The sequence below is a fragment of the Chionomys nivalis genome, chromosome 11 (assembly GCF_950005125.1).
Source record: "Chionomys nivalis chromosome 11, mChiNiv1.1, whole genome shotgun sequence".
Taxonomy (NCBI): domain Eukaryota; kingdom Metazoa; phylum Chordata; class Mammalia; order Rodentia; family Cricetidae; genus Chionomys; species Chionomys nivalis.
The window spans coordinates 18,956,884-18,983,263 of NC_080096.1; the positions used below are offsets into that span (position 1 = coordinate 18,956,884).

General features: G+C 49.4%; 2 protein-coding genes across 2 annotated transcripts; both read right to left on the bottom strand.

Moving 5' to 3' along the window:
• On the bottom strand, positions 1-8,441 carry Gpn2 (GPN-loop GTPase 2). Its single transcript, XM_057785273.1, has 5 exons — positions 7,895-8,441; positions 6,892-7,048; positions 4,101-4,261; positions 2,985-3,115; positions 1-1,232 (listed from the first exon to the last, which is right to left on the bottom strand). The coding sequence occupies exons 1-5, from the start codon at positions 8,303-8,305 to the stop codon at positions 1,160-1,162; spliced, it is 933 nt and encodes a 310-aa protein (XP_057641256.1). The 5' UTR covers positions 8,306-8,441; the 3' UTR covers positions 1-1,159.
• A 66-nt stretch (positions 8,442-8,507) lies between these two features.
• On the bottom strand, positions 8,508-16,712 carry Gpatch3 (G-patch domain containing 3). Its single transcript, XM_057785272.1, has 7 exons — positions 16,256-16,712; positions 13,720-14,141; positions 12,349-12,523; positions 11,693-11,752; positions 9,865-9,986; positions 9,465-9,592; positions 8,508-9,194 (listed from the first exon to the last, which is right to left on the bottom strand). Exons 1-7 carry the CDS (start codon positions 16,707-16,709, stop codon positions 8,978-8,980), a joined length of 1,578 nt encoding a protein of 525 aa, XP_057641255.1. The 5' UTR covers positions 16,710-16,712; the 3' UTR covers positions 8,508-8,977.
• Between the last annotated feature and the right edge of the window lie 9,668 nt (positions 16,713-26,380).

Below are 26,380 nucleotides of genomic sequence, written 5' to 3' on the forward strand. Positions count from 1 at the left end.
CGGCTTTTTTATCTTTACTTTATTTGCATTGTTGTTTTGCCTGGATGTGTGTCTGTGTGAGGGTCGGATCTTCTGGAACTGGAGTTACAGACAGTTGTGAGCTGCCATGTAGGTGCTGGGAATTGAGCCCTGGTCCTCTGGAAGAGCCAGTGCTCCTTACAGCTGAGATCCAGCCCCCAATTTCGTTTTTTTGGGGGAGGTGGTGTCTGTTTTTTATTTTGGCTTGATTTTTTCAAGACAGGGTTTCTCTGTGTAGCCCTGGCTGTCCTGGAACTCATTTTGTACAGCACACTGGCCTCAAACTCAAGAGTTTCACCTGCCTCTGCCTCCAGAGTGTTGGGATTGAAGGCATGTACCTCTATCTCCTGTCTAATCTTTTGAATATTAGCCCAAAACAGAACAAAACTACATAATTTGTAGGATAAAATAAGGTCTGGCTAGGAACAGTCACCTGCGCATGTCTGACCTTAAGGCTCAGTTAATCCTGAAGAACGGCCAAATCTCAGGACAAAGGCTGAGCGCCCACGCCTGAGCTGAGCTGTGTGAGACCATGACCTGCATGCAGAAACAAGCGGGGCTGCCACGATGGCTCCGAAGGTAAAGGAACATGTCACCAAATTCAATAACCTGAGGTCAGCTCCCAGAATTCAGGAGAGAAGCAGCTCACATGACCTGACCTATCTATCCCCTGACCTCCACAGGTGTGCCTGCCCAACACACAGACATGTGCACAAACACAAAATAAATGCAATGAAAACAAAACAAAGAAAGATGCAGGGTTATTTGCAGGGACAGAGACAATCCTTTGTTTTGCTCCAAACCCCTGGTTCCAGGGACTTGAAGAAAAGTTTGAAGCCCACAAAAAGTAGGGAACATCCCAACACACCCCACCGCAGTCCCAACAGAGCCAGTCCCCAACTTTCAGGCAGCATTTCGGGGGGACAAGGCTCCAAGCTTGGGGCACCACTGAGGGTGCGATGTCTGGCTTTTTATCCGGAAGTCCTTTGCAGGATGGATGTTCCTCCGCCAGGCTGGACATGGCTTTGGGTGGAGATCCAGCGGTCATCTAGGCTGGACACGGCTTTGGGTGGAGATCCGGCGGTCATCCAGGCTGGACATGGCTTTGGGTGGAGATCCAGCGGTCATCCAGGCCCAGCTGCTACAGCTGCATGGCTTCCTGTTCTGCCGTCTGGTCCGAGGATGCTAAGTACTTCTCCTGGATGCCCAGAGTGCTGGAGGAAGGCAGGTCAAGGCTTGGGTCACAGGCAGGGATGAGGCACTGGCCTGGGCAGGATCTGACCTCTCCTGATGACTGCCACCCAAACACTGTCCTGGTTCCCACAGCTGACTGTGAGGCCTTCAAACATCCCTTCCCTGGGGTTCTTGTTTCTTCCCCACACTGCCGATACCAAAGGACCAGAGAGCACCAGCATCCAGCTTTGTATGGCATATGCTCGAGACAGACCAGGGTGTTCAAATCATGCCCCTGTCACTTCCTTTCCCTCTTCTGAAGAGTTACATGAGAGCCAGGACTATAAAATGAGCGCCTCCTCACCTGGCAGAGCTGCCGCAGCGACCACTGTCACCCCCTCCTCACACCTGGCAGAGCAGCTGCAGTAACCACTGTTACCCCCTCCTCACCTGGCAGAGCTGCCGCAGTGACCACTGTTACTTTCTTTTTTCTACCGAGGCAGAGAACTCCTCCTCCCTCCCTCTGGGTCACAACACAGGTCAATTCACAAAAGGAAAAGAGCAGACATTGCTAACACTGGCTACCCGTGCGGCATCGCCTTGGTCCTCTCAGCCCTGGGGACTGCACGTTCTATCCTACCATTCTAGCCACTGTCCCCATGGCCTGACATAGATCACTAGCTGGGATCATGCGCCTCCACCCTCAAGACTCTGGAATTTCCATCTCCAGCATCCTGGGCAAAAGCTCTGTCTTCGAGACCATCAACCTAGAGAACTAGGGCTTTCCCGCCCTGCCTCTTGCACAGCTTCCAACCCAGGCACACACACATGGGTCAAAGCCAAATGCCCAGCTGCCTCTGCACCACTCTGGTCATCCAGCGGTGCCCTCAAACCTTTTTCTCTTTTTCTTTTTTTGTTTTTGTTTTTGGAAACAGGGTTTCTCTGTAACTTTGGAGCCTGTCCTGGAACTAGCTCTTGTAGACCAGGCTGGCCTCGAACTCACAGAGATTCACCGCCTGCCTCTGCCTCCTGAGTGCTGGGATTAAAGGTGTGCGCCACCACTGCCCAGCTCAGCCCATTCCTTGTACAGACAAACCTGTCCCCTCTCCCCATGACCACTGTCACTGGCTGTCCTAATCCTACCTCTCCCATATTTTCCAACCCACATCTCTTTCTCTATTCTTCTCTTTTGTTATATTGTTTGAGATAGAAGTTTACTTTGTAGCCCAGGCTGGCCGCAAGCTCCTGCCTCAGCCAGGCAAACACTGGCTTACAAGCATGAGACTCCACGCACGGCTCCTGCTCTAGTTCCCCACATGCTCTGCCTGGCGAGACTAAGAACTCCGCTGCCCCAAATTACAGCCACTCAGTGCATTTTCCACACACACAGGACTCTCCTGAAATGTCCCTCAGCTCTCAGAGAACTGGAGGAAGATCAAGAGTTCAAGACCAGCCTGCACTACACGGGGTTATAGGCCAGCTAGGGGTGAAGAAACCCTGTGTCAACCTAAATAAACCCTTATCTTTGAGGTGATGACCATATATACTTCCCCCCACTCTGGTGCTGGGCATCAACCCAAGGCCTCATGGTAGTACGCAAGCATTGTATCCTTGGCTACACACCAGCCTCCATCACAGACCCATCTCCTTCCCCATACCCTGGCGCCTCTTTTCCATTTTCAAGCAGGACACCAGCAAACTGAACCCCTCACACTCCTCCCAATGCCACTTCATCTCTAGGCTTCTGTGTCTGCCACTCCTCTGGTGTCCCTTCCTGTGTCCCCTAAGGATACGAGGAGAAATGAAAGTCGGCTCCCATCGCAGCGGACATCATGGCCTCCAGGCTTCGCTGCTCCTGAACCCCAAAACAGTAGCCATTGGCTTTATCCACAGCCTGTAGGACTCGCTGGATGCTGTCCTTGTCCTGAGCAGAGAAGAGAGGGAACACAATGAGTAAATCAAGTGTGGAGGGCTGAGGCCACGCCTACTGCTCTCCTCTAGCTCCTCCCATGACAATTTCACCTGTACTGTCCTTGGCCTAGAGGAGTCCATTTCCCAGGAGGCTGGTTGGCCAGACAACTGTCCAGATTAGAAGAGATCAACTCCTCCATGCCGTCACTGCCTAGGGTTTTCTCCTTAGGGCAGAGCAGCTGTCCTACCATTCTAGGATAACTGTTCCACTGCTCTTGCTGGGCCAACCAGCCTTCAAGGTCAGAAGTCAGTGAAGGGCGAGGTACGGTTAGTGTCAGGGACAGCACTCCTGTCAGGGAGACACCCAAGCAAACACCTCTGTTATTTGGCCCATAAGGATTTCTTCATCCTATACACCAGTGAGAACGCCCATATTTCTCAATGAAGGATGCAGATCAGAATAACGCATGTGCAGCCCTCAGCACAGTGCTAGCAGGGACAGCTGCAGCTAGTGGTGGCTGGCACGCCCACGCTCTCCTGCTGGAGACAAGAGTGGTGTGAGTGCCAAGTCAGCTCAAGCCCCCCACCACAGAAAGGAACCTAAGACCACCGTGTCTCCTGGCTTAGCTCTGTCACAAGCAAGATGAGAGGCATGGAGACTGGGGGGCACTCTGCAAACTCATAACATAGACGCACAGTGATATGGACCCAAAAATCTGTCCCCTGGGTCCTGGCTAAGTTTTTGCTGTGACTCTGGACTCACGCACGTTCATTTACACTTAGGGGGCATGTGCAAAAGGGCCCTGCGGAGTCAGCACCACAGGACTAAAGTCTGGGTTCTGCTTTTTACTGGGATCCTGCGCCCACTGTGCCTGGTCCTGAAAGTCAGTCAAGGTCAGACCCAGGACACAGACTGTTCCTGGAGCCATCAAATCTTCTTATGTCCTTGGCCCCTCAGAGCTGCAGCCACAGGGAAGACAACTCTTCCTATCTAATACCTGGATGTTCAGAGGGATAAAGGAGACCAGGCTGTAGTCTTCGACGAGTTGGACCAGCTTCTCATTGAGCTGACGGTAGTGACTGAAGAACGGGTCAGATGCCAGGTGCTCAAGCAGGTAGGAGAGGTCCAGGACTTCCGTGTAGTAGTCCAGGTTGAAGGCTGAGGAGAGAGGGCAGAGTCAGAAGCCGCTGACACTGGCTAAAGACCTCAGGACTGGAGGAACTGAGCCACAGCTCCACGACAATGTGTTTAGCATTCGGAAGGGCTTGGGTTCTACTTCTGGCACCCAAAGGGGGATTAAAAACTATAACCAGGGGTGGGAATTTAGCTCAGTGCTAGAGCACTTGCCTAGCACACACAAGGCCCTGGGTTTGGTCCTCAGCTCTGGGAGAAACCACAACCAACGGACTTGCCTGGTATACATGAAGTGATGGGTTCTGACCGAGCACTGTGCAGCACCAGGACATGAGAGAGACCCGATGCGTGGGGCTTTATCTTGTTTGTTTCTTTGTCATTGCTTTTTTCTGAGACAGGGTCTCACCCCTCAGCTCTGGCTGGCCTGTCACTATGTAGCTGCTCAGGTGGCTTTCCCAGCAGCTCCCCTGCCTCAGACCCCTGCATGCTGAGATTACAGGCATGAGTGTCACACTGGCTCCAGTACCTACACACACTAAAATACTTGCTGGTGCAGTGAAATGATGTTAGTGAGGAGAAAAACATTCGCCAGGCGGTGGTGGCGCACGCCTTTGATACCAGCACTAGGGAGGCAGAGACAGGATCTCGGTAAGTTTGAGGCCATCCTGGTATACAAAGTGAGTTCCAGGACAGCCAGGACTGTTACACCCTGTCTCTCTCTCTCTCTCTCTCTCTCTTTTTTAAAAATTATTTATTTATTATGTATAGTGTTCTGTCTGCATGTATGCCTGCCTGCCAGAAGAGGGCACCAGATCTCATAGATGGTTGTGAGCCACCATGTGGTTGCTGGGAATGGAACTCAGGACCTCTGGAAGAGCAGCCAGTGCTCTTAACCTCTGAGCCATCTCTCCAGCCTGAAAAACATTGCCTCAAAAAATAAATAAAATAAAATAAAGAAAGAAAGAAAATGAAAAGATATATTCTCTTGGCCAGGTAGCACAGGCTGGTAATCCCAGATAAAAGGACAGCCAAGGCAAAAGGGTTGGAAAGTCAAGGATAGCATAGACTACACAGTAAATTTAAGGTCAGTCTGGGTAATTTAGTGAAACTCTAATCCAAATGGAAGAAGCCTGTGAGATTGCTCGGTGAAGACGGACCCTCGGAGCCAATCCTGACAACCCGAGTTATCTCTGGGAGCCATACGGTAGAGGTAGATAACCGATTCACACAAGTTGTCCTGACCTCCACACAAACATGTACCCCACATAAATGAAGAAATTTAATTTAAAGGGGGCAGCTTGAGAGGTTAAGAGTGTTTGCTACTTTTCCAAAGGACCCGAGTTCGGTTCCCAGTATCCACATGGGAGGCTCCTAACTGCAACTTCATCTACAGGTGATCACATGACCTCTTCTGGCCTCCCTGGGGACCCACATGTGTATGGCATACAGTCACACAACACACACAGATTTTTAAGACAGGGTTTCACTAAGCAGCTCTGACTGTCCTGGAACTATGTAGACCAGGCTGGCCTCGATCTCACAGAAATCAACCTGTCTCTGCCTCCTAAGTGTTGGGATTACAGACGTGCATCAGTATACCCATTTAAAATAAATCTTTTTATTTTTTTTCTTTTTGAGACAGGGTTTCTCTGTGTAGCTTTGGTGCCTGTCCTAGAACTAGCTGTTTAGATCAGGGTGGCTTCAAACTCACAGAGATCTGCCTGTCTCTGCCTCCCTAAGTACTGGGATTAAAGGCATGCACCACCACCACCCGGCTAAAATAAATCTTAAGGAGAAAAAAAGTACCAGTGGTTTCTGCATGGCAGACTATTTATCTAGCAGGTGTGAAGCTCCAGGTTCAATCTCAGTTTAACACTAAAAACAAAGCTCTTGATTCCTTCCTTCCCTTTCTAGAGAGGGTCTCATGTAGCCCAGGCTGGCCTTGAACCCGATCCTCACGTCTTCATCTCCCAAGTACTGGGATTACAGACACATATCATACCAAACAGCCACTTGGGCTCCTTGGAAAGTCGCTCCCAAAGATGAGTGGACTCTGGGCTGACCTCCCTCCATGTCCTGACTAGGCGAGGTCCCTTCCATGTCACTCATACGCTAGACATTTCAGCTTTCTTCTCTTGGCTCCTTCATCAGATTTTTAAGGAGCAGATGCCATTAGCACAGCAGAAAAAAAAAATGCTGGTCATTGAGACACTACCCATTGAGTCCTACACATTCTTGCCACCTGAGGATGATGCAGGTATAAGTTGGCCGTCTACAAGCCAGACCCTGGGTCCGCCCCTGCCTCCGACTCAAGGCTTTCTACCCTCTAGAACATCTGCTGTTTGAGCCACGGGTGGATGGCAGTTTCGCTACAGCAGCCCCCGCTAGGCCAGCACTTCTGCCCCTAGTGGACAGGCTAGAACAGTCCTCCCCAGTAGGTCACTTCTCACCAGCCAAGGGTCAGGGTGCCAGGGCTCAGGGCAGTGAGCAGTTATCCACTTCTTCAGCTAGCCACTGTCCTACCACCTTGCTTTAATCGCTCTGTAGCGCTCCTCTGCGATCTCTAGTCTACTCCAGTATCTGGCACAGCGATGCACCACGTTAGGAAGACACAGTGGGGCAGCTTCCCTCCTGCTCCAAGCAGGAGCTCTTACCCAGCTTCCCATAGTGTTCGATAAGGTCCATCTTGGAGAGGAGGTTGACATGGGGCAGCTCCACATGCAGCATGGTGGCCAGGGAGGTGCACAGCACTGAGATGAACTTGCCTGGGTCTGTGCAGTAGTGAGAATCCACAAGATGGACAGCCGTCAGCTGTGAGCGGAAGACAGAGGATGAGAGGGAAAGCCAAGCCGGGCCGCAGTGGGAGGGGCTTCGGGGCCACACGTCCCTTGTGAGATGAGCAGCTTAAGGATCCAGCCTAAGCCCTCCTCAGCTATGTCCTGCTTTTATTTCCTTATATGTGTGTGCTTGCAACAGGGGTTTTCGGCCTGGAGCTCATGATCTTTCTGCCTCCACAAGCCAAGTGCTGAGACTACAGGCATGTGCCACACTTTCCCGGGCTCTTGTATTTAATTCTAATAGCCAGCATCATGTCTTCCGCCCAGAAAATATGCGGGTTTTCTTACAAAGTACCTTTGTTTCCTCCCTACTATGCTGGGGACCAAATCCAGGGCCTGTGGTCTCTGCTTGTTAGGCAAGATCTCTACCATTGAGCTAAATCTCCAATCCCTCTTACGTGATGCATAGCACCCTGATCTCTACCATTGAGCTAAATCTCCAGTCCCTCTTACGAGGTTTCTTGCATAGCGCCCTGCAGTGGGAGACGGGTTCAAATTACACTGCATTTGTCTCTCTACTCTTTCATTACACTTTTGCACACCAACAATTGCTGTAGCCACTCTCTATATTGATCACTTCCACTTAAAATTCCCAATTAGGAACTAACACATTTATTCAAGAGATACAAAACTGAGCCGAGAGGACTTTCCCAGATCACGGAGTTGGTGGCAGAGTTAAAATTCGAACTCAGAGGCTTTAGTTCTGCTCCAAACTCAACTCGGCCAGTATCTGGCAGTGTGACTTGGGGGCGTGGCATCTGCCTGCCTCCCTGTCTCAGGGACTCCATCTGCGTAAAGGGCTTGCCCGACCGAGACGCACCCTGAGGTCCCACTGTGCCATCTGGGAGAAGATATTGCGCAGGGCGCCATGGTGCGTGCAGAGCTCCACCTGGCCAGGGCAGTCGAAGAGAAAGTAGTGGCCTCGGAGGGGCTCGAGCTTGGCGCGCAGCCAGTCCAGGTTGGCTTCCAGGTACTCCATGCAGTAGAGCAGGCCACCGTTGGGGCCCAGGCGCAGCGCGTCCATCACGTCGCCCAGGCCCACCAGCTCGCCCACGTCCACGGCACACTCATAGGGCAGCCCTTCGTTAGCTGGGTCCAGGTTCACCACGGCCACGCGCCGGCCGAGCGCGCGCAGGAACTCACTCATGCCCAGGCAGTACGTGGTCTTCCCCGAGCCCGGGGGCCCGATCACCGCCTGCCCGAAGGCCGTGGCCGGGGCGGCCCCCGCCATGGCTGGAGCAGGCCAGCCTACAGGCGCCTCCCGAACTAAAACAAGGAGACTCACGCAGAAAACTAGCAAACTACCCGGCAAGGAAGGGAAAAACCCCGACTTCCGGACTCCGCCGGAAATGGCTGAGAGGAAGTCCCGCCCACACGTCAACGACGTTGGCCGGCAATGGAGCTGTAGTTACACCGCCCGCCGCCTTCCTCCCGCTGCCGTGTCAGTGTCAGGGTTTCCCTGGTTTCTCTAAGTCAGACTTCCGGGCCGGTCCAGTCCTAAACTCGTTTATTCTCGTGCAGACCCGCCCCCAGCCAAAGGGTAGAGGTGGTGAGGGGCCGCCCGACCCTCTCTGGATCAGTTCTTCTCTGGTCCCATATTCTTTTTCTGACCTCGTGATGTCCTCCTTCAGACCCCAGCAAACCCGACTGGAATGTGCCACAGGCAGTCCAGATCTTCCTGGTTTTGGGGCGAGCCCAAACAAGGACTAGGGTTCGGAGACCACCCCAGGAGAGGGAGGGGCTTTCTGTGAAATCATCTTTGAGGTAGACAAGCACAGGCCTGCTCAGGTATGAGCACGTGAGCACGTTTTGCAGACTCCCTGGCTCTTAGCTGCTTCAGAGGCCCACAAGGCAAGCCCCAGGCTGTTTCCTGCAGCCGAGTGACCCTGCCCAAGGACCAGCGTCACTCAGGCTCCAGGGGTCTGTCCAAGGCACAGCTGGAACCCCTCACAAAAGTCATATCTGTCCGAAACTTCATGCTTGTGGGTGGCTGGCGTCGGAGCAAGGACTCTGTCTCGTCTTGGGGAAGAGGTTCATCATAGATTGTGGAAATGAGACCCAAGCCAGTTCTACGGGGTCTCTTCAGTTGCCCAAATGGCTGTAGTTTCTCTCCATGGTACCTGGATCAAACAGGGCAAGGGACAGTAGTAGCTACTAAGTATCTAATTTGTCCTGTAAGATACACTGTGTTGTGCTGATAGGGTTTGACAGTTTTAAGTTATAGGATTCGGTCTAAAATGAACATAAAGAACTGTATCATCAATTTCTTCTACTTCTACTATGAAGTTCATCTTCTAGGGGTACCTAGCATGCATCCCCAAAGCAACAAGAAACCAAATAACATCACTGCTGGGTTAAGACTCTAATGAGTCCTTCAGGGGTGCACTTACCCCAATCCACGTTTGCATCTGGGGTGCTGGCCATCACCTTCTGGGGCCTCAGGCACCCCGGAGCACCTACTACCCAGGCCCTGGCCTTCAGCCCAGCCCTGGCGCTCCATCACCTTCCGGCCAATGCCCTGCAAAGGGAAGCAGTGAGACTCAGGAAAAGTGGCTTAAGTTTGACAAGGTGGTGTGTGTCCCATCCATCACTTGGAAGACAGGGGCAGAAGGACCTGACCTCAGGGTCAGGATAGGCTACATATGGAGATCCTACCTCAAAGGGAGGGAGAGATGGGGGAGAGAGAGAGAAATGGGAGAAGGGAAGGAGAGGGGAAGGAGGAGGGAGGGGGCCGATTCTTGGAGAACACAAGAAAGGGAAACATCAGTGGGTGGAGCAGTGCTCCCTTACCTTGGTGTGGTGCTCAAAGGCACCCACTTGGCGGCCTATCACAGAGCCATCTTCCTGGCCACCACGGAGTCTCTGTTCCAGGCGCATTTGGACATAGTCACGGGCGTCTTTGTCTCCACCATCTGAGGAACCATAACCCATTTTGTAAAAGGGTCCCTCTCACACCAGGAGGATCAGGTATCTGGGGTCCCCTCACAAGACTTAGTGATTAATTTTCATAATGCCCGCAATCTCTCTCAGGAGGCTGGGAACATGCAACAGGAAGCACAGTTCCCATGCTGCACACGAGGAACTGCTGTGGGGTAAACTCTCGGGAGACGGCGAGCATGTATCACCCTCACTGGTCAATAAAGAGCTGACTGGTCCAGGGCTAGGCAGGATTTAAACTCTTGGGAGACGGCGAATATGTATCACCCTCACTGGTCAATAAAGAGCTGACTGGTCCAGGGCTAGGCAGGATTTAAACTCTTGGGAGACGGCGAGTATGTATCACCCTCACTGGTTAATAAAGAGCTGACTGGTCCAGGGCTAGGCAGGATTTAAACTCTTGGGAGACGGCGAATATGTATCACCCTCACTGGTCAATAAAGAGCTGACTGGTCCAGGGCTAGGCAGGATTTAAACTCTTGGGAGACGGCGAGTATGTATCACCCTCACTGGTTAATAAAGAGCTGACTGGTCCAGGGCTAGGCAGGATTTAAACTCTTGGGAGACGGCGAATATGTATCACCCTCACTGGTCAATAAAGAGCTGACTGGTCCAGGGCTAGGCAGGATTTAAACTCTCGGGAGACGGCGAATATGTATCACCCTCACTGGTCAATAAAGAGCTGACTGGTCCAGGGCTAGGCAGGATTTTTGGTGTAGAGAGAACACTGGAAAGGAAGGCGGAGTCTCAGAAGTCCGAGGAGACAAAGAAAAGGAGGAGATGAACTTTCCATACTGAGATAAGGAAGGTACGGATCCCATGGTAGAACATAGATAGAAGTGGGTTTACTGAGGTGGTAGGAGCTAGTTAGGAACAAGCTTAAGCTGTCAGCCAAAACACCAAAAATAAATTTTAAAAAATTATCAAAAAAAGGACATTCAGACTGGTCTACATAGTGAGTTTTAGAACAGTCAGGGGTACACAGACTGTCTCAAAATAAAACAAAAACCAGGAACAAAACAAAAATCTAGGTCATTTTTCCCTTCAGAACTACGAGGTGACCAAAGGCCAAGCTTCTATTTAGAGCCTGTTTGTTCAGTCAGCCCCCGAGGGTGTTCCCAGAGACTGCCCGCCAGCAGCACCTAACTATAGGCAGTGAGTACACACAGGCAGAGATGGTAAGTCCAGTCAGCCTGTTTGTACGGGTTCTGCACCTGCAGATCAACCACTCTGAAATGACTCAGAACAGAACTGCATCTGGACCAACACACAGACTCCCCAAACCCATCATTCAGTCTCTCTCACGTCCCCAGGGAAGGGGTTCCAAGCTGTACGTACACCACCATAGCTGGCGAGTAATTCTTTTTCCTGGTTCTGGACTTGAACCCAGGGCCTCACATGTGCTAGGAAAGTACACTGGGATGTAGCCCCAGCCCTTGCTAACTGATTTTGAGAGAGATTTCTTAAAGTGTGCACGAGGATGTATGTATGTCTATGCAATCACACAATTGTGTACGAAAGCGCCTGCAGATTTTGGTGTGCACGGGGGTTCTAGAACCATCCTCCTTGAGCACACTGAGAACGAGTACAGTGCCTCTAGCCCCTGACTTAACCTCTGCCAAGCATGTGAGGCTAATATACAGGCACCAGTTCCACCCACGACTGCCACCCTCGCCAGTACCTTTGTCGTAGTAGACACTCATGTCCACATCCCAGTCATCGGCCGTCTGCTCGTCAAAGTCTGCAGGGATAGAAGCATGGGTTGAGGATTTGGACTAGGAACCCGACTGAGGGGCTTGCACAAGCCGAAGGTGCTCTACCATCAAGCTCTGTGCCCCACCCCAGTGACTCCCAGCTGTGCTTCAACCGAAGTCCAGTGTTAGACAGACATTCTAGGTGCTATCCCAATTCCTCATTCTAAAATAGGATGAACAGTTTGCATTATACAGGATGGAAGCCATTTCCTAGCTTTATCTAGACTGTCGGGGAATCATCCACCATGTGGAACAGAGAGGCAGCTACCTGGGTTTGACAGCCCTGCATCCCCGACAAAGTCCATGTGTTAACGACTTAGTCTCAGACGCAGCGGGAAGTAACGGGAATTTTAAGAGGTAGGGCTTCATTTATGACCTTAAAAGGGACTGTGAGACCCGGTCTCTTCTTCCTTCTCTCTCCCTTGAGTCCCAGTCATGAGGTGAACAGGCTTCCAACCACACTGCAGCCTCACCACAGGCACAGAAGCCAACTGCCCATGCCCGAGACCTCCAATCCGAGCCAGCTCTCCTCCCTAAAAGTTAATTCATCTCTGGTATTCGCCACAGTAACCGCAAGCCTTACCTCCTTCTTCCTCCTGCCAGAACTGAGCATCAGTGTAGAACACCAGGCCAGAGCCGCCCTTCTCCCACTTGAGCTCAATCTCTTCCTCAAAGAGCCGCTCGGTCGTCCGCTCCTGCCTGGTCACGTCCTCGTGCAGAGCCTCATGACGCTCCCACTCCTCACACCGGTCATCGTCCTGGGAAGAGGGGAGGAAGGGGTGACCTGTGTGTCTGACTCCAGACCGCAGGCCTAGGAGGAGGAGTCTCAGGGCCCAGCAGGGGACACGGGACCTCAACCACAGCACCGTGCTTTTAGGCATCTCCAGAAGCAGTGCAGCTGGACCTTGAGACCTTGACGACAACTGCTGCCAGCCCTCTGCTGCTCACCCCACCCTACCTACTCTCAGTTCTGTGCTACTGACCACAGTTCCTCCTCCACGCCGCTTCTCTGCTTGCTCAAACCCTCAGCCGAGTCCCCAGCCTACACAAAGCCCGCTCAGTCTACAGCTCTCTCTAGTGTGTAAATCGGTGTACACCATTGAAGCCTTGCTCAATTATGTCATCTCCTGCCCTTCCTATAACTGGGTTCCTGGAATAATCCCGGTGGCCCTGTAGGTAAGTGCTGGTATTTCCATTTTACAGGAGGGAACCAAAGACAGAGGTAAGGCTGCCCACACACTGCCAAGAGCAGCCGAACCAGCAGGCAATCCCAGGCCATCTTCACACAGCCTTCCACACTCTTTCTTGTTTCAACATTTAGGTTCTTCCAGGGCAGAAAATGGATCATGGAATGTCTTTGAGCACTAGTTCTTACTACAATGTGCACACCTGGACTTGTGGAATGGCAGGATGAGTTTTGGCTTGACTCCCCTGGGGCCCTATGCTGTGGGATAATGCTCTTGTACACTATAAAGATTTGTCACTTGTACTGGTTTAATAAACGCCGATTGGCCAATAGCTAGGCAGGAAGTATAGGAGGGCCAACCAGAATAGGAGAATTCTGGAAAGAAGAAAGGCTCAGTCTGCAATCACTAGCCAAACATAGAGGAAGCAAAATGAGAATAACTTACTGAGAAAAGGCACCAAGCCACATGGCTAAACATAGATAAGAATAGTGGGTTAATTTAAGTTGTAAGAGCTAGTTAGTGATAAGCCTGAGCAAAAGGTCAAATAGTTTATAATTAATAATAAACAATAAATAATTATTCATTATATTATAGTTTATAATTGATAATTAATAATAAATAATTAATAATTGATGATAATAATAAAAAAGGCTTCTCTGTGTGTTTATTTGAGACCAAACGGCTGCGGGACCAGGTGGGATAGAACTTCTGTCTACAAATCCTGGCCTGGCCTCTGCAAGAGACGAGCAGAGGGCTGCACTACTCACATCATCCGAGTGAGACTCCTCTTCTTCCTGCAGCCCTTCATCCTCAGGCTCATCCAAGAGGCTGGCTGGTGGCTCTTCCAAGCAGGTTTCCTGTGGGATCTCCTCCCCCTCGGCAGTGTACACATGCTCTTCCTGCTCCACAGTCTCTGAGTCCTCATATTCGAAGGGCACATTGCCATAGCGTCGGGATGAGCCTGTCTTCGGGAACTGGAGCTGCAGCTGTGTGATGATGCGAGGTGGAAGACGGCAGGCCCGGATCAAGTCCAAAAAGACCCGCAAGGGCGTGCCCACGTTGCCATTGGGCATTAGCACTGGTGGATTCAGCTCGGGTAGCTGCTTCAGGTCGGACAAAGTAAAAGCTTCATTCGCTGCCTTTCGACTCTGTAGCTCCTTCCGGGTTTTAAAGGGAAAGGGACCCAGATCTTAGGAAAGGGGGAGAAGAATGGATGTTAAAATCCTCGACATCTGTAGTAATATTCAAGTCAGAAGTAAATCTCACTTTGAAGTTGTTGCCTGTCAGGCATGGTGGTCTACATCTGTGAGACCAGCACCCAGGAAACTGAGGCAAGAGGAGGTGGGTTAGGCCACATAGTAAGGCATCTCAAACAAGGGCTAACAAGATGAACTTCTTCCAGGCTGGATGGTTTGAGTGGATCCCCAGAATCCACAGGGCAGAAGGGGAGAACTGGCTCCCGTAAGTTGTCCTCTGACCTCCACACTAGAGTCACAGCACATGTGTGTCTTCTACCGCCACAAAATAAATGTAATTTAAACAAATGTTTCTGGTATATACCTGAGTGTGTGTATGTATATGTACCACATGCATGAAGGAGCCTGTGGAGGTCAGATCCCCAGGCTGGAGATCAGGTGAGCTGCCGTGAGGGTGCGGGAACTGAGAATCCTCTGCAAGAGCATGAACTTACATGCATTTAACTTGTGAGCCAGACGTATTTCCTATCTAGCCCTCGTATTCCTGTCTCCCTGGAGGAATATACAGCTTTCTTCAACATCTGCCTCCTGGAGATTGGCTTTCATTGGCACCAGAGATAGAATCATTACCTCTCAACTAGATCTGGAGCCCTATGCTGTCACCAATCCCCACTGCACATATCTTGTATTCCAGGCATATCAAATGATTTTTTTAAATTATTATTTGCTCGATTATTGTGTTATGTGCGTGTACACCAAAGTGCTCCTATGGAGGTCAGATGATAACATGCTATAGCTGCTCTCCTTCCACCACGTGGGTCTTAGAGATCCAACTCAGGTCTTCCAATCTGGCAGTAAGCACCCTTACTCATCTTGGTCATCTTGGAAGCCCAGGATTTTTTCAAGAAGTCAATAAGAAAATGATGGACTGGTTAGATATGGTGGTATACACTTATAATCCCAGCACTTGAGAAGCACAGGGAGGAGGATCAGGAAATCAAGGTTATTTTTTTATTATTCATTTTTGAGATAGGCCCGGTATGTGTGACGCGTAGACCAGGCTGGCCTTGAACTCAAAGATCTGCTTGCCTTTCCTGGGTTTAAGGGCGTGCTCTACCATGCCTGGTTCAAAGTCATTCTAACATAGTTTGAGACACAGAGAAGCAACTCATTACTCCCATGCAGTATACCCTGATAAGACATTGTTCAGAAAGACTCTGCCAGCCAGGCGATGGTGGCGCACGCCTTTAATCCCAGCACTCGGGAGGCAGAGGCAGGCGGATCTCTGTGAGTTCGAGACCAGCCTGGTCTACAGAGCTAGTTCCAGGACAGGCTCCAAAGCCACAGAGAAACCCTGTCTCGAAAAACAAACAAACAAACAAAAAAGACTCTGCCAAAACCATAACCTTGCTTACATACACACAAAATATTCTTTTCTGAAGACATCTGCTCAACAAACTGTTCAACCTTGAATTGACACCACTGAGGTTGCTGGGTCCTAACATCTTCCTCAAGGGTGGGGGTGAGGAGGTGTAGTGTCAGTGTCTGGGGTAGAAGGCATACAGTAGACATAGTTATTTAACAACGGGGAAAAACATATACTCTCCCGGCACCCAGGCTTTCCAATCCGTTGACATCGCATGGTTGCCCCTCATTGGCTAGGCATCATCAGGACCTCTGACAGCGCCTGTTACTAGGCCCTCAGACAGAGCAATCGGGGCCTCTGACAGCAAAAGGCCAACTCCAGGTTAGCTCCTATCTGCCTGGTAGACCTTAACTTCCTACACACTGTTTTTTTTGTGAGTTTTTTTCTTTCTTTCTTTCATTTTTTTTTTTTTTTTTTTTTGAGATAGGGTCTGAACTACATAATCTTGGCTGGCCTGGAACTTATGAAGTTACATAGATCCCCCTGCCTCTGTTTCCCAAGTGCTAGGGCTAACGGTCCGAACTCTTGTTAATAATTCTTATAGCCAAGGAAAAAACTGTTTCAAAATCACTTGTGTGCTGGAGAGATGGCTCAGAGGCAGAGGTCTGACCTATCTCCACTACCCAGGAAATGTGCCTCCGTTCTGAGGCCTGTAAGTCCACTCCATTCTCTCTCCCTTACCTGAAGCCTCAGTGGGTATCCTCAGTCTGCGGATGAGACAACGACCCGGGAGCCAGGTCCCCTCAGAGTCCAGCCACCGGCGGCCCGAGTACATGCGAAGCAGCCTCTGAGCTTGCGCCACTCCCCGCACCGAGACGACGCAGCAGCAGGTGCGGGTCTGGACGGGAGCAGAGTTCCGGGCGGGGACAGCGCGGGCATCGGGGGCTGCGGTCTGGGTGAGATCCGGATCTTCAGCAGCAGGGTCGGGGGCAGCTCGGGCCGCGTCGGGAGCCGCCGCCTGCGGAGGGCCCCTCTCCGGCCGATGTCGGTAGTGGAAACACAGAAAGCCTCCGCCGCGCTGCTCCCGGAACTGGCTGAAGTAGTTCCGTAGCTGGGCCGAGCGTAACCCGGGAGGGATACCACTCACCACCAGGTACACCGCCGACTCTTCGTCCACCTCCCTGGGCGTCGCCATCTTAGACTGTCACATGATCGCTTGGCGTCAACTCTCGCGAGAACACCACGACTCGGATTCTGGCTTCTGCTTTTCCAGAGTGCGAACTTTTTGACCGTTTGGTCCTTCAAGTTATGTTTTAGCTGCTCATGGGCCGAAGCCGTTTGTTCAGATCCACAGATGATGGGGAACTCCTCTTATTGAATGGCCTGTAGCTCAGTGAGAACCGGTTCTAAGGAGGAACCAGCGTGGAGCATCGGGGAGGCTGAACCAGGAGGGCTGGCGGGAGTTTGATGTGCGACTGGACATGATTACCAGTCCAACCAATGCTACATAACAAGATTGTATCTAAAATAAAAGTTGAAAACGCAGGACGTGGTGGCACACGCCTTTAATCCCAGTTATTGGGAAGCAGATGGATCTCTGTGAGTTCAAGACCAGAGACGACGAGAGAGAGAGACAGAGACAGAGAGCCTGTCTTGGGTCGGAGTCGGGTGAAGAGATGGCTCAGAATTACGAGCTACTCTTAACAGAGTACCTGGGTTGAATTACTAGCATCTACATGCTACATGGAGCCTCATACATCGTAACTCCAATTTCAGTGCTCTGACCTCTAAAGTGCCGGCACACACTTGGTGTGCATACATATATACATGCAGGCAAAACTCTATACACATAAGTTTTTAACAAAAAATTTAGAAAGGAACAAAATAAGAACTAGTATCTGGAAATGGAGAGATGAGTTAGAGGTTAAGAGCACCCACTGCTATTCCTGAGGTCCTAAATTCAATTCCCAGCAACCACATGGTGGCTCACAACCATCTATAATAGAATCAGGTGCCCTCCTCTGGCATGCAGGCAGAATACTATATACATAAATAAAATCTTTTTTTTGTTTTTTGTTTTTCGAGACAGGGTTTCTCTGTGGCTTTAGAGCCTGTCCTGGAACTAGCTCTTGTAGATCAGGCTGGCCTTGAACTCACAGAGATCCGCCTGCCTCTGCCTCCCACGTCCTGGGATTAAAGGCGTGCACCATTACCGCCTGGCAAAAAGCAAGGAGAAAACCTGTGTGGATGTAGGGAGCTATTCCCAGACGTCACAGATTATTAAATGAAAACCCTAGTACCATCAGTGGAGTACCTCCCTACAAGGTGTTTGGTTCCTCACACACAAATAGCATAGATACTGTGACTACTGGAAGTGCAACACCTGTGTGCAGTGCTCAGGGAGGCCAGAGGGCAAATGAGCCTCCGGAACTGGAGCAGGTAGTTGTGAGCTGCATGTGGGTTTTAGAAGCCCAACCCAGACCCTTTTGAAAAGCAGCGCATGCCTTTATCACTGAGCCATTCCCCTAGCCTCATGGTGGTTGCATTCCTGAACTTGTAACAACTGCAGATCTGGCCAAAAATTGGTTCTTCAACCTCCTGTCATGTAGGGTGGGAAGACTCTGAACACCCTCGCTCAGAATCTATATGCTGCTGAAAGTGAAGGGTTATTCTGTAGCAATTTCCTCTGAATTGAAACATTCTGTCCTGGGTGGATGGTCCCCCAGTCTCCCCACGTAAACAATGGGAGGTAGAGAAATAACACAGGGGTTCAGAACTCCTGCTCAGGTTCACTTGGTAGTTTACAACTCTGTGTGACTCCAGTCCCAAGGGATCTGATGCCTTCTGTCCTCTGAGGGCACCAGGCGTACACATGATGCACAGATACATGTGCAAGCCAAACAACCATAAGTGTAAAATAAAATGTAGAAAAGTAAACAACTCACAAGTCTCAGTTCCTAAAACATACAAGATTCACAAAGTCCTCCTCAAGGAGATAAGCGTAAGGGCTGCTGGGGAAAAGAGACTTTCTAACCTGTCTGGCTGCCTGCAAGTACAGTGGGGAACTGCAGGGATGCAGCTTTTGTGCGTCATCACTCATGCTGGGGTGACTTTTCCGTAATGCAGTGGACTGATTTTAAGTCATCTAAACTATGATAGGAAACCCTCACACATACTCCTGTGAATAAACTCCAATAAATTCATTAGTTCACCATGCTGGACACTAAGAGAATCATTGCTGATTAATTCTATGCAGACTTTATTGTTGGTTCCCTGTCTGGGGTGAGAAGGTAATTATTTTTTTTTTCCTTCAGAAAAGTCACACTAAAGGGAGGAAGAGGCATTTTCTTCGGTAGTGTAGCCACTGGTAAGGTGTCAATGCTCCTGAAAACACCCCCTTAGCCATGCTCCTGTAAAAAGAAGCTCATAGGTTCACAAAAAAAAAAAAAAAAAAAAAAAAACCTAAAATAACTGGCAGTTGCACACGCCTTTAATTCCAAGCTTTTGGGAGGCAGAGGCAGGTGGATCTCTGCAATTTGAAGACAGCCTGGTCTACAGAGGGAGTTCCAGGACAGCCAGAGAGAAAGCCTGTCTTGAAAAAAAGTATAAGGTGTTCGAGGCTGCAGAAATGACTCAGTAGTTAAGAGCGCTTGCTGCTCTTGCAGATGTCCTATGTTTGATTCCCAGCACCCACATGCATGGTGGCTGGTTACTGTAGCTCCAGTTGCAGGGTATCCAGACACCTTCTTCTGGTCTCTACAGGCACTAGGTATGCACAGGCTGCATAGATATCCATGCAGGCAAAACACCCTCACACATAAAAAAAAAAAATTTTTACACGTAAATTTTTTTTTTTTTTTTGGTTTTTCGAGACAGGGTTTCTCTGTGACTTTGGAGCCTGTCCTGGAACTAGCTCTGTAGACCAGGCTGGTCTTGAACTCACAGAGATCCGCCTGCCTCTACCTCCCGAGTGCTGGGATTAAAGGCGTGCGCCACCATCGCCCGGCTTACACGTAAAATTTTTAAGGATAAAAAAAAGAGAGCAGGAAGGACACTAACGAGAAAAATGTCATCAGTGGGACAGACAGGGTAGCAGAAGGAGCAAGGATGATAAAAATACATTATATGCGTGTGTAGAAATTTCAGAACAAAATGTATGTATAATTAATATATGATAATAGAACATAAAAGTAAGCAAACAAACAAGGCTGGGACGCAGTTGCGTTGATAGAGTGGCATGCATGAAGTCCTGAGGTCAATTCCCAGCACTGTAGGAACTGGGCATAGTTTCTGCAATCCCAGTCCTTCAGAGGTAGAGGCAGGAGGATCAAAAGCTCAGTGTCCACCTTGGCTGTACAAGTTTAAGGCAAGCCTGGGCTACATGTGAGCCTGCTCAAAAAATAAAAAGAGGTCTTGCATGACTTTGCCATGCGATGTTCTGAAAGTGTGGAGCTTGGCCAGAGCTCTGGGACCCAGCACAGAATTGGGGGTTAAGGACCCCAGACTTTTCTTCCATGTTCCTGGACACAGTTTACTGTAAAGAGCAGCTCAACTCATCAGAATTACTAAGAGTCATGAGTCATTGTTTACCCTCCAGGAGACCAGACAGATTCCAAATTCCAGTCCTTTGCCTCATAAAAGCTTAGCTGACCTTCTTGTCCCTGCCAATCAAGCTTTGGATTAACTTCCTTCTCCCTGGCTGGATCTCTGAACTTTGGCCCATTCTCAGCTTGAGCCAGATCTTCCCTCCTCTTCCTCAAAAGCCCCTCATAGATTGGGCTTCCTCTCCCACAGCTCTTGATAACTCTCACCTGAGACCCTTGCCCGGAAGACCTTTGAAGATGATGTCATAGTCAGGGTCCGAACCCCTCCTCGGTGCAATGATTCCTGCCCTTGTAATTGCAATAGTTCCTTTTTGCTAATCCTTAAAGTCCCTTAACACGAGTCTAGTGTTGGTGTTCTCTTGTTCTTCACTTGATAGTGTATGGCAGTATTCGTGTTCATCAGATGATGTAAAACATCAGCATTTCGTACTAATGATCTCAGGCCTAAACCAGGTGGTGGTGGCGCACACCTTTAATTCCAGCTCTCAGGAGGCAGAAACAGGTAGATCTCTGTGAGTTCAAGACCAAACCTGTTCTACAGAGTGAATTCCAGGATGGCCAGGGCTACACAGAGAAACCCTGTCTTGATAAATCAAAAATAAATAAATACATACATACATACATACATACATACATACATACATAAATACCACCCTTCTCCCCCAAAAATCTCAGGTCTAGGCAGAGAAGCCAGAATCATTTCATTTATATAAAGATCAAACTTGCAAACTAAAAACAGAATTTCTGGATATATAAATAAATAATCTTTTTTTGTTTTGTTTTTCGAGACAGGGTTTCTCTGTGGTTTTGGAGCCTGTCCTGGAACTAGCTCTTGTAGACCAGGCTGGTCTCGAACTCACAGAGATCCGCCTGCCTCTGCCTCCCGAGTGCTGGGATTAAAGGCGTGCGCCACCACCGCCCAGCTAATAAATAATCTTTAAACCAGAAAAAGCCCAGGGTACTCAGATAGTCTCAGTACCTAGGAGAGTGAGGCAGGGGGCTGACTACAAGTTCAGGACCAGGCTGGATTACAGAGCATAAACTCTTAATCATAAATGGGGGGAAATAAGAGAAAGAAAGCAAAGAAATTATTAACTGAAAATTAGGATAGTCGTTGGCCTTGGGGGAATGATGGAGAAGAGCCTCCAAGGCTGGTGGTGATAATGACTGACAATGGGGGCCACCAGGCTGCAATCCTTCGTGTTTTGTAGATACGGCTTGTAACAGAGTTTCTCTGTGTAGCCCTGGCTATCCTACAGCTCACACTGTAGACCAGACTGGCCTCGAACTCACAGAAATCTGACTCCCAAGTGTTGGTATGAAAGATGTGCCCTCATGGGCTGGAGAGACGCTCAGGGGTTAAGAGCACTGACTGCTCTTCCATGGGGCCTGGGTTCAATTCCCAGCACCCACACAACAGCTCACAACTGTAAGTTCAATTCCAGGGGATCTGACTCCCTTATACAAGACAAACATATAGGCCAAACACCAATGCACATAAAAAAAGAAAAGATTAAGATAGTGACTTTGGTACAAAAAAAAAAAAAAAGAAAAGATATATCATTACGCCTGGCTTCCAATATCATTCTTTTTTTTCCCTTTTGGTTTTTTGAGACAGTGTTTCTCCGTGTAGCCCTAGCTGTCCTGGAACTCACTCTGTAGACCAGTCTGGCCTTGAACTCACAGAGATCCACCTGCCTCTGCCTCCCATGTGCTGTGATTACAGGCATGTACTACCACCGCCCTGCTTCAAAAAATAATTCTTTTTTTAAAAGATGTATTTATTTACTCATTAAGTATACACAGTGTTCTGCCTGCATGTATGCCTGAAGAGGGCTCCAGATCTCATTACAGATGGTTGTGAGCCACCATGTGGTTGCTGGGAATTGAACTCAGGACCTTTGGAAGAGCAGGCAATGCTCTTAACCGCTGAGCCATCTCTCCAGCCCCCAAAATATAATTCTTGCTATGTAGTATGGGCTTATGGGAACTCTTGGCAATCCTCCTGTCTCAGCTTCCTAAATGCTGGGATTACGGGTGTGTACCACCATGCCCAACCTTAAAAAAAAGCTGTAATGACTGTTGATATAATTTTTGGTGTGAACATCATGTTTAGATTTTATTGATTTATTGTGTGTATGGGGGTACACATTCCATGGCACCCATGGGGAGGTCAGAGCACAACTTTGTCGAGTCTGTTCTCACCTTCCATCTTTACACGGGTCCCTGGACTTGAACTTAATTCTCCGGGTTCTTGAAGCAAGGACCTTTACCATTGAGCCATCTTGGCCCCCCATTTTAATGTCTGGATTTTAAAATTTGATAAAAATATGGATTGGTAGAACCACTTTGGAAAACCGACAAGATCTAACGAAACTGAGCACACATCTGTGACTTGGTTGTTCTTATCCTATGTAGCCAGTGGTCTACAAAGAGCTGTGTATTTAAAAGCATGCAGTGAGGGGCAGGGCACCTGTCTCAGTGCGTAAAGTCATTGCTCAGCGAGTACAAGGACCTGAGTTCATATCTTCATCACCCACATAAACAGCAGCCATGATGGCTCACACCTGTAACCCCACGGCTAGTAACAGGCCGATCCAAGCCTGACTGGCCAGCCAGTGTGCTGATAAAGCAAACTCCAGATTCAGCAAGAGACCTTGCCGTAAAAAAAATAATGCATAGTCCAGGTGGTGACAGTTCACGCCTTTAATTCCAGTGCCTTGGAGGGGGATCTCTGTGAGTTCGAAGCCAATCTGTGGTTTACAGAGCTAGTTCCAGGACAGTCAGTGCTACACAGAAAAACTGTGACTCAAAAAAAAACATAGTAAAGGGGCCTAGAAAGATGGCTCTACAGTTAAGGTTCTCATGGTACAGACTTCGAATCTGAGTCCCACCCCTCTCCTATCCCATGGTACAAGGAGAGAACCAGTTCCTGAAAGTCATGCTGGGATGACGCCCCACACGGGTGAGGGAGCAGATACAAACACATCTGCACTCATACACACAGAAAAAACTAAAAAGGAGACAGAGAGATCATACTTTGTTGTCAGAGGCTGCTTGTTCATTCCCAGCCACCCAGATCCAAAAATAACCACACAGAAACTATATTAATTGCAATACTGCTTGGCCAGTAGCTTAAACATATTCCTAACTAGTTCTTATATCTTAAATTAACCCATTTCTATTAATCTGCGTATTGCCATGTGGTTGTGGCCCTACCAGTAAGGTTTCCCTCCAGCGTCCAGAGTCTGTCTCCTGCGGTGGCTACATGGCTTTTCTCTGACTCCACCTACTCTCTCTATATATATCTCCCAGCCTGGCTGTATTCTGTTAAGCCATTGGCCCAAAGCAGCTTTTTTTTTTTTTATTAACCAATGGCAATAAAACATTTTCACGCCATACAGAGGGGACTCCCACATCAATACTTCTTGACTACATAGATAGCAGAAAATTTAGAAAAGAACAAGACAAAGTTAATAAGAAAAGTTATTTGGATGATGGGACGATGGAGTAAGTTGAGGGGGAAAGCTGGTGTGGGGTGTGAGGAGACTGTCCCCTAATACTTGGTGACCTTGGAAGGGGAAAGTGAGAGACGGGAAGTTGGCTTGAGGATTTGAGGTGGTGCTACAGTTAACTAGTAGAGACCATTGAGGAAAAGGCATCAAAGATAAAGCCTGGTCTACAAGAGCTAGTTCCAGGACAGACTCCAAAGCTACAGAGAAACCCTGTCTCAAAACACCGAAAAAAAAGGGGGGGGGGGGCTGCCACCACCACCAGACTAGGTTTTGTTTGTTTTTTGAGACAGGGTTTCCTCTGTGACGACCTGGCTGTCCTGAAACTTGCTCCATAGGCCAGGCTGGTCTTGAATTCAGGAATCAGCCTGTTTCTGCCTTCCAAACTCTGGGATTAAAGGCACACACCACCACACCTGTTTCCCTAATTTTTTTTTCCAGATGTGCTCTCTAGATAGGGCAAGCTGACCTTGAACTCACCATGTAACCGGAACTCCTGGCAACCCTTCTGCCTTAGCCTCCTGAGTGCTGGGGTGATCGGCACGAGCCTCCGGTCTAGTGAGGTCTGTCTGCTTTTCTCTTTACTGTGACATGGGAGTGGATGAACAGCACATTCCACAGACAGGTGTAATAGCGCACATGTGTGATCCCAGCATGTGTTAGGCTGGAGGATCAGAGCCAGCTGGGGTTATATAATAAGACTGTCTCATTTGAAAATGACTTGGGGCTGGAGAAATGGTGTCTTAGTTACTTTTCGACTGTGATGAAACGCTGTGACCAAGGCAAGGTGTAGCAGAGGGAATTTAATTCTTTATAGTTCCAGAGGCTTAGAGTTTATGCCGGAGACAGACGTAGGTGACTGGAGCAACAGCTGAGAGTTCACGTCTTGATCTGCAGGCAGAGAGCTACCTGGGAGTGGGGTGAGTCTTTTGAAACCTCAGAGCCCACTCTCAGGGACACATCTCCACCAAGGCAATACACTTTCACCAACTGGGGACCATGTAATCAAACACAAGCTTATGGGGCCATTGAGACCCTCACAGATGGTTCAGCAGTTAAGAGCACTGGCTGTTCTTCCAGAAGACTCAGGTTCTATTCCAAGCACCCATATGGTGGATGGCAGACATCTCTAACGCCAGTGTCTGGGGGTTCTATGCTGCCCTCTTCTGGCTTTTGAGGGCATTGGGCATGCACACAATGTACACACATATGCAGGCAAAATATCCATAGACATTAAAAAATAAAATAAGATAAACAGGAAGCATATGCAGATTGGAGGTGTCGTCAAGAAGCACGCCCACTTTTGGGTGCACGGGTGCATTGTATTGTGACTGTGTGACTTGGGTACATATATGTGCTTTGGGGGGATCTGCTGCCACATGCTTCCCAGTACTATGCGGGGGTCAGTGGAGGTTGTTTTGTGCGTGTGTCTGTGTGAGAGAGAGTTGTCTGTATGGGTGACCCTGAGCTACATACACATCTGAGTTCTGTGAATCGTTGTGGCATCTGAGCTGGGTGGTTCTATACTAAGGGGGCAGGGGGAAGGCACAGGGTTGTCCTTGGTGCTGGCACTGGGTATCCATAACGGGCAGGTGGCATGGTCCTAGGCTGGGAGCTTCAGAGCCAGGCCTGAGTGGTGACTCCTAGGCTGTTGCCCCTGAGAGAATGACCTCTCTCTGGGCAATAATTAACTTGGCCCTGTGAGAAGGATCCAAACTGCGGAGGTGAAGGGGTGGAGCCTTCTCAGCACAGGAGGAGGGCTGAAAGTCCTATAGGCAGCTGTGTGGTTATCATTTCCTCCTGCCCACCCTTCAGGTCAGTCACCCTGACCCAGGATAACCGGGTCAAAATATTTCACAAACACTGAGGCACAGACATTAACCAATCAAAACAGACACTAGCCAGACTCTGAATGGAGCAGGGCTGGAGGCTGTAGCCTGACCAAGTACAGCCTAGGTGACTAGGACAAAGGGAATGACCCTCTGAGAGGAGGGTCCCAGGACTGGGGCAGGGCAGAGGCACAATGGAAGGGGAACTCAGGGACTCAGGACACAGTGGTTTCAGACTTTAATAACTGCGAGTGACCATACCATAGTTAAACCTTTGCCTGCTTCGGCCTCTAAGTTGCTTTTGGGGCAGCTCTGGCTGCTTTGTTCCCTGGTGCTGGGAGAGTAAAGGGCCAGTATCTTCCGTCAATTGCAGGAAGGGGGTACTCCGAGTGTCAAGAATTCTTGAAAGTAAAGTGGTCTTGTCTACTTTGGGAATGGGGCATTTCTGTGATTAGCTGCAATCCCAATATCTCTGAGGTAAGAGACAGTCTCTAGGGGACAGTAACCTGAGAGGGGACAATGGAGGCTCTGGAGACAGGGAGAAGGGCGCGAAGGTGGCAGAAGTGAGAAGAAGGCTTTCTGGTGGCTTCTCATTCAGCTGGAAAACAAAACTTATCCCTACACCAACATCACCATCCTGCCCTAGAACATTAAGGAGCAGGTCTCTGGTTCCTTTCCAGGAGTCCCCTCTGGCAAGAGTAGGGTGCACCCTGGAGATTGGCTGGTCCCTTCTACATGCAACTATGGTGTCAGCTGGTCATACCTTTTATTACAAAAATCAATAACTTAGTTTAGTTCTATACAAAGTTAGGAGGAATTCTGGCTTGATGTATACAGCCTTATTCATGCTCCCATCCCTGGCCCAGAGGCTTTGGGGGCCACCAAGGGCCTATTAGGCAGTTAGTAGCACATGGTGTCCAA